Source organism: Henckelia pumila, chromosome 4, assembly GCF_033568475.1.
Source record: "Henckelia pumila isolate YLH828 chromosome 4, ASM3356847v2, whole genome shotgun sequence".
NCBI lineage: Eukaryota > Viridiplantae > Streptophyta > Magnoliopsida > Lamiales > Gesneriaceae > Henckelia > Henckelia pumila.
The window spans coordinates 3848528-3863440 of record NC_133123.1 but is presented as its reverse complement, the minus strand read 5'-3'; the positions used below and the strand labels follow the sequence as shown (position 1 = coordinate 3863440).

General features: G+C 39.4%; 1 protein-coding gene across 1 annotated transcript; it reads left to right on the top strand.

Annotated features, from left to right (window-relative positions):
* The first annotated feature begins 1699 nt into the window (after positions 1-1699).
* On the top strand, positions 1700-4033 carry LOC140859809 (pectinesterase-like). Its single transcript, XM_073262370.1, has 2 exons — positions 1700-2862; positions 3116-4033. The coding sequence occupies exons 1-2, from the start codon at positions 1896-1898 to the stop codon at positions 3808-3810; spliced, it is 1662 nt and encodes a 553-aa protein (XP_073118471.1). The 5' UTR covers positions 1700-1895; the 3' UTR covers positions 3811-4033.
* The last annotated feature ends 10880 nt before the right edge of the window (positions 4034-14913 follow it).

Below are 14913 nucleotides of genomic sequence, written 5' to 3'. Positions count from 1 at the left end.
AGACTAAAATTACCAAAAAAATAAAAATAACGGACTAAAACTGAAATCTAAAAATATAAAGGATCGAAATCGCAAAGTGACAAATATATTCAAAAAAGTAATTTTTTCTATTTAAAATGATGAATTTAAAATGGAGGATCTAAAGAAAATCCCTCGGAATTAAAACTATCAATCACCTTCTTGCTTGATGATTTCCATGAAGTTTAAACCATCATATACGCTTTTAATTTAAATCTAAAAATAATTCGTGTTTTTTAAATTATTGTTCCTAATTATCTATATCATACTACATAATTATGTTTACAATACATAAAATAACTAACTTAGGTGTCATATCTGATTTTTTAAAATCAAAAATACGATTTTTTTTCCTCAAAATACAAAATATTATATATTTCTTTTATACAAAATATCATTAAATTTATTTAATAAATTTACATCTTATCTATATTTATCATAATAAAATATCTATATTTTTGAATTAAATTAAATAATCATATCCTTCGTAATATATACAAATATTATAATTTTTTTAAAATATTTAAAATTTTAATATGATTTTCAAATTTAACAAAAAGAATTATTCACCACCAAAAAATATGTTATGTATACCCGCTTCATTTTCGAAGAAACATTATACACACGCACGTTCTTCAAAAAATATTGTATAATATTATTATAATTATAATTCTAAAAATATCCCAAATATAATATAATCATTTCAAATGATTTTTTTTTGGGAAAAAATATACTAATATTTTTCTTTATATTAAAAAAAATAGTGATCACATCTTCTGCGCTTGATCCGCTGAGAAATCACGTGCGAGGAACACCTTTTATCTGTCTATTGATTAAGGACTATTGATTAAGGGAAGAGCTGAATAGTAACTAATTTTTTATGAGTCTTTTTTTTAATATGTCAATACAATAAATACCCTTAATTGGTTTTTTTTTTTTCTAAATTTTTATTTATCTTTTTTTTTACAAATATTTTTAATTTATAATTTAATTACAAATATTTAGAAAACAAAAATAAATTAAAGAATAAGATTATGATGGTACAAACAAGTAACGCGTGTTCCAATGCTAGTATTTTATTATTTTACCCATGTGATTGATATTCTGTGTCTCCATATCCACACTTGACACTTGTCTTAGAACGGTAATTGCCGATATAAAATAAACACGTATCTGATTAATTATTAAAGTTAACTCAATTTATACAAATTTGAACTCAATTGATTTCTATATTCATAAATACTCCACAACCTACACTATTTACATTTAACTCAATTTTTGGTTTGAATTATCTTCAATTTTTAGCTTGTAGAATCCTATATCATCCACCACAATTTGTACATTTTTGTTACTCATTTATGCGTATTCAAATAATTAATTCTATACATACTGTAATATTTAAAATTATGTTTTTATCATCTAGTTAAGTTATAAAAAATACCATGATTTAAATGAAATACTTAAAAAAAACCAAAATTATTTATGATATAATATATTAATATCCGTGAAGGGCACCGGCCTGGATATAAAACGTGCCATTAATTATAACTACTATGGCGGCTTTGCTCCCTTTGCTCTTATTAAAAAAATATTATTCAGTGACCTGTAATTATTATTCATTCAAACACAATGACTATGATATATAAAATCTCAATCACATAATGGCAACATAATACGCTTTTAAATTAAAACTTTCAAATTTTAGTGTGATATATGAATATAGTACTAACTGCTGAAAATTACCCTTTAGAAATAATTAAAGAGTAATCTGATACTCAATTAGGATGTAATTTATTCACCCTTATCCCCATAGTCCATCTATAAAGCAGCTGTAGAAAGCAATTAGCAGCAGGCAGGAGGCGAAACATAGCAAGAATATGGCTTCAACTACTGAACCTCTGCTCAATACTCCCAAAAAATCCATGTTCATCTGCAAGTTCCTCTACATTTCCTTAGCCGTTGTTGCGCTACTCGTTTCAGCTGTTTTTCTTGCTTCAAATCTCAGCAAAACAACCCAAAACGACGTTTTGATTAATGCTTCACATATCTGCCAGCGAGCTTTGCATCCTGAAACCTGCCAAGATTTTGTTTCTCAAGTCGCGTCCGGTGGTTTTGAAGCCAAAGAAACCACGGACATCTTGCAGAAAATGTTGGTGAAGGAAGCCCATCTCATGAAAAACGCTTCCTTTCATGCCAGAAATCTGAGGAATCAGATGAATGAGCAGACCGAACAGGGGGCTCTTTCTGATTGCCTCGAGCTATTAGACATGTCCTTTGAACGGGTTCTTGATTCAATCAAAGCTATCAGGGATGGAACCAAGATGTCTCGTGCGGATGCACGAACATGGCTGAGTGGAGTGCTCACTAATCATGTTACATGTATTGATGGGCTCAAAAATTCTTCAAGAAAATCCATGGAAACCTTTCTTGAAGACCTTATCTTGAGGGCGAGGGCTTCTTTGGCGGTTCTTGCGACGGTGTCAGAGCCTGACACGGAGTTTACATTACTCTCTGCACTTGAAGGGATGCTGCTACCTCCATGGATCACCACAATGGACAAGATATTGCTGGAGAAATCGGCCAAGGCGATAAAAGCTGATTTAACCGTTGCCCAAGATGGATCGGGTAATTACAAGACAGTTTCAGAAGCAGTGAAAGCGGCCCCGACCAATAGCAATACCCGTTACGTGATCTACGTTAAGAAGGGAACTTACAAGGAGAATGTTGAAGTGGCCAGCAACAAGAAGAATCTGATGATCGTCGGAGATGGCATGGATTCAACAACCATCACCGGTGATCGCAGTGTAGGCGGTGGATCCACTACCTTCAACTCCGCCACCCTCGGTAAATAATTAATCAATCCCTTTTTTTTTCGTGAGAATTCGCGACCACTACCTTTCGGTACGCATGCACCCTCGGATTAATGCAATAGCTTGCAAACTACACTAAATTTGTCACAATTTGTGTGACAGACTAGTTCAAAAAGCGTTTGGCAGAAAAACATGCTAGTCCAAAACAGAGTCAATCACTTGAATCCGTTTTGCATGGTAACTGAAAAATGTTATTAGTTTTCTAACATAAGCTACTATTATTGCAGCCGCAGTTGGAGATGGATTTATACTACAAGACATAGGCATAAAAAACACAGCCGGGGCGGCGATGCACCAGGCAGTGGCACTCCGCCTAGGCGCCGATAAATCCGTCATAAACCGCTGCCGCCTCGACGCTTTCCAAGACACACTATACGCACACTCCCAACGTCAGTTTTACAAAGACAGCTACATCACGGGAACCGTCGACTTCATATTCGGCAACTCAGCAGTGGTGTTCCAGAAGTGCAAACTGGCAGCCAGAAAACCAATGGCGAACCAGCAAAACATGGTCACGGCACAAGGCCGAACCGACCCGAATCAGAACACGGGCACTTCCATCCAAGGCTGTGACATCATCTCGAGTAGTGACCTCCAACCAGTGGAAAGCTCCTTCCCCACTTACCTCGGACGTCCATGGAAGGAGTACTCGAGGACTGTGGTGATGCAGTCGAACATCGGCAGCGTCGTAGACCCGGCGGGATGGGCCAAGTGGGACGGGGATTTTGCGCTCAAGACTTTGTATTATGGGGAGTACCAGAACCAGGGAGCTGGAGCTGGAACCAGCAAGAGGGTTCAGTGGCCTGGATATCATGTCATCACCAAATCGTCCGACGCCATGAAATTCACAGTGAAGGAACTGATTCAGGGCGGGGACTGGTTGGGTTCCACTGGCGTGTCTTACACCGAAGGATTGATCTAGAAGATATATCATGATCGATGTTGGTTTCTTGATGTTTGATATGAGTTTTGAGTTTAAGTTGGCAATACTTAATGATGTCTTAATTAAAAAAGGCGTCATATATATTGTGCTAATCTTGTTTTTGGACTAAATAAGTTGGATGTAGATGTACAATCCAACAATTGTAATGATGTAAAATAAGTTGGTTTGCACATTTTGCTATTAAATTTAACTTGGTGTTTTATTATAATTTGTCATTGATGTACATGAAAAACTTAGATGCATGAATCATGATTGCATTTGCTTGAAACATTGTTGATTCAAAAGCTATATATAATTATTATCGTGTAAAAATATGTGGTGGGGCATGGTTTATGATTTGAAAAAGAAAAAAATGTGGAATACGTTTAAATTGCCCCGGAACCACGTTTGCTAGCTAGAGAACAAGAAATCAGTTGGCTCGTCGAAATCCGAAAAGTTTTTTGGTTCTGTTTTTGATAAAATCCAAACGTTGATTAGGATGTTTTATTTTATTTTATTTTTTGTTTTTTTAATTTAATTAGAAAGGTATAATGGAAACCAAATTAAAGTAATTTGCTATTTACACGGAGTTTAAAGTTATAGATTTTTTAAATTGAAACTAAACATATCCGTATGATGAAAAGATAAATATGAAATTAATTGAGTTGTTAAAGACCAAAGACTACTTTTTAATTTTATTTTTTTTAAAAATGAAAATAGGTTTACTAACTTGGGGCCCAATTCAGTTTTGATGCATTCACACATGCAATGCTTGTGTTGTTAAAACATAAATATTATTATTTTTCTCCTTGTTATATTTATTTTTAAGATATTTAAATTTGAAAAAAAGAAACGGAGGCACTAAAAATGGAAGATATCATGGATACTAAGAGCTGAGATACAATATCAAAATATCGACTTTTTGAAATATTATATCGAATTTTTTTTGATATATATACATTTTTTTGGTAAATCGATTTTTTTCTAGTTTCTATACAGTATTAAAATGTATTTTTTCCATACTAAAATTTCAGAATTTCGATATCGGTATATCGGAATTAATTTTTTTCATACCAATATTTTTGATGCGATATACCGAAAACCCACCCCTTATACTAGTATACGGAGCACATGCGTTGCATGTTCATAAAATATATATTATTTATAAAATTGAATTTGATTATAATTTTTGTTTAAATATTAGGATAATGTGATAGTGGTTAGAATAATAAGGATAGTGGAACAAAATGTGGGAAATTTTTGAATAAAAAATCCACTTTTTTGGACCTCCATTATTAAACATAATGAAAAATGATAAAGGGTAAATTTGAAAATATATTAAAATGATCAAATATGATTTTTCTTTGGGGTTTAGTAAAGATATATGAAGTTTACTTGAGTGAATAATTATGCATCACGTAAATTAAATTTAATCTTTATGTTTAAAGAATGTATTTATTTGCTTAAATTTTGAAGGCTTTTTCTTTCTTTCTTTCTGTTTTTTTTGTTTTGTTTTGTTTTGTTTTGTTTTGTTTTTTTAAAGAAGAGGTATGTCAAGACAAATGACAATAAAAAAAATCTTAATGACCAATTCTACCGCAGCCCTCGTGTTAAATAATATCTGTTTTGAGTAATCATTATCGAACCATATACCGTATATGTAACACCCGGTATTTTTAATTACATAAATCCGCCTGCATAATTAGGATATTTAATTATTTAAATTTATGATTTATGGGTTAAATAATTAGGTGAATTATTTATGCATGATTTAATTTATTTTTAAGCATTTAACCCATAATTAGTGATTTTTATGATTTTTAGTATTCTTATTATTTAATCGCGTAGACGGGACCGTGGACGGACGAGATGACAACTTTCCACCCAAATTATTTTATGAGCCTTTTTGGAGCCTTAAAATATTACTTTGAGTTTTATTATCTCAAAATTTTAAGTATTTAATTTTATTTAATTTTAGGAGTCATTTTTATCCAAAATTAGTCAAAATATTGACTTTTTAGTATTTTTAAAATTCCCCTAAATTATTATTTCGAGTTTATTTTATATTATCAGATTTCTAAAGGTTTATTTAAGAGTTAACTTGTATTTTAATTATCTTAAAAACCTTTTTATTTTATTATTTAACCTATATCTTAATTAATACAAAATTAAGCCTAATCAACCCTAAAACCAACTAGCCGATCCATTGTTCCTCCTAGCAGCCGTCATTCACCCCCATCACCTTCTTCCTCACCGATCCAACCTTCAAGGAGACTCCATAGCCATTTTCGAAGGTTCCAAGCAAGCCATCGTCGTCCCGGCGTCCCGAAGTCCGTCCTACGCGTGTTAAATCCTCATTTTCGGTGCAAGGCATGGTTTTTCTTCCCTTTTTAACATTATATCAGTGTATAATATGTAGGCTATGGTAGGCATCGAAATCTTTAACCATTTTTCAGAAAACTTGTTGAAAGGTTGTGTTTGCACGCATGGTTCATGATTCACGAAAATTTTGTTGGCATGGCTTGGTTCGGGGCTGGGGGTTCGGTCAGGTAAGGTCCTAGGGTGCCTAAGGATCGAGCCATGGCAGGGCTTTGGGCTGGGAAGGGCTCGGCCGAAGGGTTTCAAGCAAGAAGGGTGCAGACGGCGCAGGCTAGGGCTTCGAGTTCAGGGGCTTCGGGTTCCTGGTTTGGGCGTGCATGGGGGCTGGGGCCTGGTCAGGTTAGGTCCGCCCGGACGTGGGCTACGTCCGGGCGGCGACGCTCCGGCCAGGGGCGGCCGGAGCAGGCCGGCAGCAGCCATAGAATGGCTGCTGCACACGGCCGAAGTCAAGAGGGAGGCTAGGGTTCGGGTCTAGGGTTTCTGATGGTTCCGGGTCGGGTCTTGGGTCCGGGTCGGGTCTAAAATAATATGGGTTAAGTTAAGTGGGTCCGGGTCCGGGTTATTTTAATTGGGCTTGGGTATTTTTATTTTTAAGTTTTTAAGTTAATTAGGAGTTAAATAGACTAATTAAATTCCCAAAAAAATTTAATTAGTACCATTTAATTTATTTGGGTTACTTTAAATTATTTTGGGTTATTTTATTTATTTTTGGGCTTTTAATAAATTTTATTTAAATTTTTAAGTTGGCCAGAAATTTTTATGGGCTTGGGAGCCCATGAAAATTATTGGGCCTGATATTGGGCTTTTGGGCCCATTGGGCCAGGGACAGTGTTATTGGGCCTAAGTTAGTCTTAATGGGCTTTGGTTGATTTATGGGCCAAGTCTTAAGTTAAGTTAATGGGATTGAGTGTAGGGCCAGCAGTCCAGAACCATCCATGAGAAAATTGCATGTGTCCTGATTATATATTTAATTATTTTTATGCATTTAAGTTATTTTAATATTTATATGTTAGTAAGAAAATTAAATTAAATATATATGAAGGACACACAATTTATTTAAGTACATGCATTCATGAAATCAATTTTTATGATATGATTTAATTTCTATGGTTGAGCAAATAAAATATTTTAGGTGGAAATTGAAGTAGTGTGGCCATTTATGTATGGGCAGTTTCTGCCATTTATGTATGGGCAGTTTTCTGCCATTTATGTATGGGTGGTTCGCCACCAGCCTCGTACGATGGTTTCTTAGACTGATCAGTCGCACTATGGGTCACACTTACGGATAGGACCATTCGATGTTCAGAAAATAAATGCTCAACAACTTATGTATGTATGATATTATGTATGTTATGTATGTTTATTTATGTAATTTATGTTATTAATTTTTAAGCATGCTCATTCATGTATATGTATGTATTAGTAGTAAATTGATTTAAATTATTTTAAACCCTTGTTAGTATGCATGTTGGGCCTCTAGGCTCACTACACTGATATGGTGCAGGTGAGTACGTAGAGGAACAGGTTACTCCTACCGGTGGTGAGGATGTATGAGCCGTGCTGCAGTAGCCCCGTGACCGTGACAGTTTCTGAGTCACCGTGCATGATGTCATGATACATTTTTTTTATATTTTTTTTGGGTTGATGTTTTTGGATATTTTATTAAATATTTTTAGTGCATGCACACCTTTTAATTATTTTATTTATGCAGTATATTTTAAACTATAGGGTTGACTCAGATATTTATTTAATTTAAAGAATGCCTTTTATTTAAGTATTTAATTATTTATTTATTTAGTCTTGTATTTATTTTAAATATTTTATTCTGTGCATATATGTATGGGCATATATGTACATGTTTTATCTAGTAGTAAAAAAAAAAAAAAAATTTCCGCATATTTATTTATTATAGAGTTAGGGTCGTTTCAGTTGGTATCAGAGCACGGTCCTTGGAGGGGTCACTACTGCTATGCTAGCTCAGAAATCCACGCTACCGGTCTGTAAGTTTTAATGTTATTAGTATGATTTAAATTTCTAGAATTTAAGTTAGCCTTAAATTTTAAACACTTAGTTATGCAAGGCGATTTACGTAAATAAATATGTGGTGGTGCAGAATGCCTCCCAGACAGGTGAATCGACGTGGGAGACCTCCACCTCCACCGCCACCTCAGCAGCACCCCATGACAGCACTGGAGCAGGCCAGTGCGACGATGATGGCAGGGATTAATGCTCTGTTGGAGCAGCAGGCGGCACGTCCCAGACTGTCCCACGAGGAGGACGTCGCAGAGGTTCCAGAAGAAGGGGCCTAAGGAGTTTGTGGGGACCACCGATCCGTTGGTGGCTGAGGGATGGATTCGCTCTCTTGAGTCCATCTTCGATTATATGGGGATCACAGACGCCGACAGGGTGAGCTGTGCGACGTACATGATGCGAGGCGATGCAGCCCTTTGGTGGGAGGGTGCAGTCAGAGGAGTCCATCTACCTACACTGACGTGGGCTGAGTTCAGGCGTATCTTCTACGCCAAGTACTTCACCGAGGATGTGCGCAGCCGCATGATCCGTGAGTTCATGAGTCTCCGTCAGGGGGACAGATCTGTGGTTGAGTATGTGAGCCAGTATGAGAGGGGCTGTCATTTTGTGCCCATGATTGCTGATAGTCCGCAGGAGAAGCTGCGACAGTTTGTTGAGGGCCTGAGGGCTGAGATCAGGCATGACGTACGCATGGCAGACGTCTTTACCTATGAGTCTGCAGTCAGCAGGGCCTTGCGTTCCGAGGAGGGACGGAGGGAGATACAGAGAGAGCAGCAGGGTAAGAGGCAGTTTGGGCAGACAGGGTATCAGCGACCATCTTCGCAGCCACCTGCGAAGAAGCAGTCTACAGGGCCATCTAAGGGCCCGATTCAGCAGAGGCCTCAGGGGAAGCCACAGCAGCAGACTAGGGGCGGGGCCCCTACTCCAGGGAGATATCCAGTGTGTCCGAAGTGCCAGAAGATGCATTCCGGGCAGTGTCTATTGGGAGCAGGAGTCTGCTATCGTTGCAAGGAGCCAGGGCATCAGATTGCCAACTGCCCGCAGAGGCAGAATGTCAGTGGGAGAGTTTATGTGATGCAGGCTGAGGAGGCAGACCCAGATACCTCCTTGATCACCGGTATACCTAACCCCTAGAACTTTTTCAATACTTTGCTTTTGTTTATTGTGATTATATCTGAATGCCTGTTGCATGAGTTTAATTATCAGCATGCTAGAATAAGAATTTTGTTTCTTTGTGATTAGAATTGAGGATTTTAGTGTTTTAACCTTGGGAGCATAGTGGTATGAATTGTTGGGAATCTTCTGCGTGCAGGGAGAATTCTAGTTGGAGGAAACTCCACGTTTGCGTTGCTAGATTCAGGAGCCACGCATTCGTTTATCTCCCGGGATTTTATCAGACGGATAGGCATTACACCAGAGGTTGTAGACAGTGGTTACGATGTTACCATGCCATCCGGACAGATTATCACTACCACTAGTGTCATCAGGGATCTGGCATTGGAGTTGCAGGGACACTCCATTCGAGCAGATCTAGTGGTTCTTCCATTGACTGGGTTTGACTTGATTTTGGGTATGGACTGGCTATCAGTTAATGGAGCTTCGATTGATTTCCGACGTAGGACAGTGTCAGTGAAGCCAGCAGGAGGTGAGATGTTTACTTTCTTTGCATCTCAGTCTAGCAGTATTCCTCAGATGATATCACTTGTTCGTGCGAGGAAACTGTTGCGCAATGGATGTCAGGGTTTTCTTGCTAGTGTGGTCACTACCACAGACGTTTCTAGCAGATCTTTATCAGATATAGAGGTGGTACGTGACTATCCAGATGTTTTTCCTGACGATGTTGCAGGAGTTCCACCAGTGAGGGAGGTGGAGTTCAGTATTGAGTTGTTGCCAGATACTGTGCCTATCTCTAAGGCACCGTATCGACTTGCTCCTACAGAGATGAGAGAGTTGAAGGAGCAGATTCAGGAGTTGTTGGAGAAGGGCTTTGTTCGTCCTAGCTTTTCTCCATGGGGAGCTCCAGTGTTGTTTGTGAAGAAGAAGGACGGCAGCATGAGATTGTGCATTGACTACCGAGAGCTCAACAGAGTCACAGTGAAGAATAAGTATCCACTACCGAGGATAGAGGATTTATTCGATCAGTTGCAGGGAGCTTCGGTATTCTCCAAGATCGATCTGCGATCTGGTTACCATCAGCTGAGAGTCAGAGATTCAGACGTGTCTAAGACTGCCTTTAGGACACGGTATGGACACTATGAGTTTTTGGTGATGCCCTTTGGGTTAACCAATGCTCCAGCAGTGTTTATGGATCTTATGCATCGTGTTTTCCAGCCATATCTAGATCAGTTTGTCATTGTATTCATTGATGACATATTGATCTACTCGAGGAGCATTGAGGAGCACACACAGCATTTGCATACAGCCTTGCGGACTTTGAGGGAGCATCGACTGTTTGCAAAGTTCAGTAAGTGTGAGTTTTGGTTGGAGCAGGTGGCGTTTCTAGGCCACATTATTTCTAGAGATGGGATTGCAGTGGATCAGTCCAAGGTGCAGGCAGTGAGGGATTGGGGGATTCCAAAGAATGCTTCGGAGATTCGTAGCTTCTTGGGTTTAGCAGGATACTATAGGAAGTTCATCAAGGGTTTTTCCTCTATTGCAGTACCCTTGACTTCCTTGACCAAGAAGAACGCGAAGTATAGTTGGAGTCCAGATTGTCAGAGGAGCTTTGATCAGCTGAAGGATGCACTTACTTCAGCACCGGTGTTAGCTATGACAGTGCCACATGAGGAGTTAGTGGTGTACACCGACGCGTCCAAGCTTGGTTTGGGCGCAGTACTTATGCAGAGTGGCAGAGTTATCGCATATGCGTCGCGACAGTTGAAGATTCATGAGCAGAACTATCCGACGCATGATTTGGAGCTTGCAGCAGTGGTATTTGCGTTGAAAATCTGGAGGCACTATCTTTACGGCGAGAAGTGCAAGATTTTCACCGATCACAAGAGCCTCAAGTACTTCTTCACCCAGAAGGAGTTGAACATGAGGCAGCGCAGATGGCTTGAGCTTGTGAAGGACTATGATTGTGACATTAGCTACCATCCGGGTAAGGCTAATGTAGTAGCAGATGCTTTGAGTCGAAAGTCGTCAGTGATATCATGTTTGACTGTGCAGCTACCACTACAGACCGAGATTCAGAGATTTGGTTTGGAGTGCTATCCGAGTGGCCATGCACCGAGCTTGTCAGTGTTGACAGTGCAGCCAGTTCTGCGAGATCGGATTAGAGAGGGACAGTCTACTGATGAGGAGCTACAGCGATGGAGACAGAGAGATGAGGCCAGAGGTAATCTCTTGTATACAGTGGAAGATGGCATCGTTCAGTACCGTGGGAGGATGTGGGTACCGAACGTTGATCAGTTGAGAGCCGAGATTCTAGCAGAGGCTCATGCATCTCCGTACTCCATTCACCCCGGAAGTACGAAGATGTACCGAGATTTACAGTTATTGTATTGGTGGCCTGGGATGAAGAGTGACATCGGGAGAGTGGTGTCAGAGTGCTTGACTTGTCAGCAAGTCAAAGCAGAGCATCAGCGTCCAGCAGGACTTCTTAGACCTCTTCCCATTCCGGAATGGAAATGGGAGAATATTACGATGGACTTTGTGGTTGGCTTGCCGAGGAGTGCCAGAGGTTGCACAGCGATTTGGGTGATTGTGGATAGACTCACCAAGTCAGCTCATTTCTTGCCGGTGAGGACTAACTATACTTTGACACAGTATGCAGAGCTTTACATTAGAGAGATTGTTAGACTGCATGGCATACCAGTGTCTATTGTGTCAGACAGAGATCCGAGATTCACATCTGCGTTTTGGAAGAGTCTGCACACGGCTATGGGGACTAGGCTTCTGTTCAGTACAGCATTTCATCCCCAGACAGATGGTCAGTCTGAGAGAGTGATCCAGGTTCTCGAGGATCTTCTGAGAGCTTGTGTCATTGATTTTCGGGGCTCTTGGGAGACTAGACTGCCATTGGTGGAGTTTACCTATAACAACAGCTTTCAGTCGTCTATAGGTATGGCTCCATATGCAGCACTTTATGGGAGGAGATGCAGATCTCCGGTGCATTGGGATGAGGTTGGTGAGCGGATTTTGTTGGGTCCGGAGATTGTGCAGCAGACAGCTGACATCGTGACGCAGATTCGAGAGAGGATGAGGACTGCGCAGAGTCGGCAGAAGAGTTATGCAGATGCCAGACGACGCGATTTGGAGTTCGCAGTAGGTGATCACGTATTCTTGAAGGTGTCACCTATGAAGGGAGTAGCGCGTTTTGGACGGAGAGGCAAGCTTAATCCGAGATACATAGGGCCATTCGAGATCTTGGAGCGAGTTGGCACGTTGGCCTATCGTTTAGCTCTACCTCCAGGGCTAGCGGCAGTGCACAACGTTTTCCATGTATCTATGCTTCGGAGATATGTCTCCAACCCGTCGCATGTGTTGGATTTTGAGCCCTTACAGTTGCCGCCAGATCTTGTTTACGAGGAGAGACCAGTGCGGATCTTGGCTAGAGAGGAGCGGAGGCTTAGGACGCGGGTCATACCGATGGTCAGAGTCCAGTGGCTGAATCACTCGGAGGAGGAAGCTACTTGGGAGACCGAGGAGGATATGAGGACTCGCTACCCGGAGTTGTTCGGGTAAGTACTTTAATTTCGAGGACGAAATTCAATTTAAGGGGGGGAGAATTGTAACACCCGGTATTTTTAATTACATAAATCCGCCTGCATAATTAGGATATTTAATTATTTAAATTTATGATTTATGGGTTAAATAATTAGGTGAATTATTTATGCATGATTTAATTTATTTTTAAGCATTTAACCCATAATTAGTGATTTTTATGATTTTTAGTATTCTTATTATTTAATCGCGTAGACGGGACCGTGGACGGACGAGATGACAACTTTCCACCCAAATTATTTTATGAGCCTTTTTGGAGCCTTAAAATATTACTTTGAGTTTTATTATCTCAAAATTTTAAGTATTTAATTTTATTTAATTTTAGGAGTCATTTTTATCCAAAATTAGTCAAAATATTGACTTTTTAGTATTTTTAAAATTCCCCTAAATTATTATTTCGAGTTTATTTTATATTATCAGATTTCTAAAGGTTTATTTAAGAGTTAACTTGTATTTTAATTATCTTAAAAACCTTTTTATTTTATTATTTAACCTATATCTTAATTAATACAAAATTAAGCCTAATCAACCCTAAAACCAACTAGCCGATCCATTGTTCCTCCTAGCAGCCGTCATTCACCCCCATCACCTTCTTCCTCACCGATCCAACCTTCAAGGAGACTCCATAGCCATTTTCGAAGGTTCCAAGCAAGCCATCGTCGTCCCGGCGTCCCGAAGTCCGTCCTACGCGTGTTAAATCCTCATTTTCGGTGCAAGGCATGGTTTTTCTTCCCTTTTTAACATTATATCAGTGTATAATATGTAGGCTATGGTAGGCATCGAAATCTTTAACCATTTTTCAGAAAACTTGTTGAAAGGTTGTGTTTGCACGCATGGTTCATGATTCACGAAAATTTTGTTGGCATGGCTTGGTTCGGGGCTGGGGGTTCGGTCAGGTAAGGTCCTAGGGTGCCTAAGGATCGAGCCATGGCAGGGCTTTGGGCTGGGAAGGGCTCGGCCGAAGGGTTTCAAGCAAGAAGGGTGCAGACGGCGCAGGCTAGGGCTTCGAGTTCAGGGGCTTCGGGTTCCTGGTTTGGGCGTGCATGGGGGCTGGGGCCTGGTCAGGTTAGGTCCGCCCGGACGTGGGCTACGTCCGGGCGGCGACGCTCCGGCCAGGGGCGGCCGGAGCAGGCCGGCAGCAGCCATAGAATGGCTGCTGCACACGGCCGAAGTCAAGAGGGAGGCTAGGGTTCGGGTCTAGGGTTTCTGATGGTTCCGGGTCGGGTCTTGGGTCCGGGTCGGGTCTAAAATAATATGGGTTAAGTTAAGTGGGTCCGGGTCCGGGTTATTTTAATTGGGCTCGGGTATTTTTATTTTTAAGTTTTTAAGTTAATTAGGAGTTAAATAGACTAATTAAATTCCCAAAAAAATTTAATTAGTACCATTTAATTTATTTGGGTTACTTTAAATTATTTTGGGTTATTTTATTTATTTTTGGGCTTTTAATAAATTTTATTTAAATTTTTAAGTTGGCCAGAAATTTTTATGGGCTTGGGAGCCCATGAAAATTATTGGGCCTGATATTGGGCTTTTGGGCCCATTGGGCCAGGGACAGTGTTATTGGGCCTAAGTTAGTCTTAATGGGCTTTGGTTGATTTATGGGCCAAGTCTTAAGTTAAGTTAATGGGATTGAGTGTAGGGCCAGCAGTCCAGAACCATCCATGAGAAAATTGCATGTGTCCTGATTATATATTTAATTATTTTTATGCATTTAAGTTATTTTAATATTTATATGTTAGTAAGAAAATTAAATTAAATATATATGAAGGACACACAATTTATTTAAGTACATGCATTCATGAAATCAATTTTTATGATATGATTTAATTTCTATGGTTGAGCAAATAAAATATTTTAGGTGGAAATTGAAGTAGTGTGGCCATTTATGTATGGGCAGTTTCTGCCATTTATGTATGGGCAGTTTTCTGCCATTTATGTATGGGTGGTTCGCCACCAGCCTCGTACGAT

Coding starts and splice junctions, on each gene's coding strand:
- LOC140859809 (XM_073262370.1), top strand. CDS start 1,896: ATGGCTTCAACTACTGAACCTCTGCTCAATACTCCCAAAAAATCCATG. Junction 2,863..3,115: donor CTTCAACTCCGCCACCCTCG/GTAAATAATTAA, acceptor CTATTATTGCAG/CCGCAGTTGGAGATGGATTT.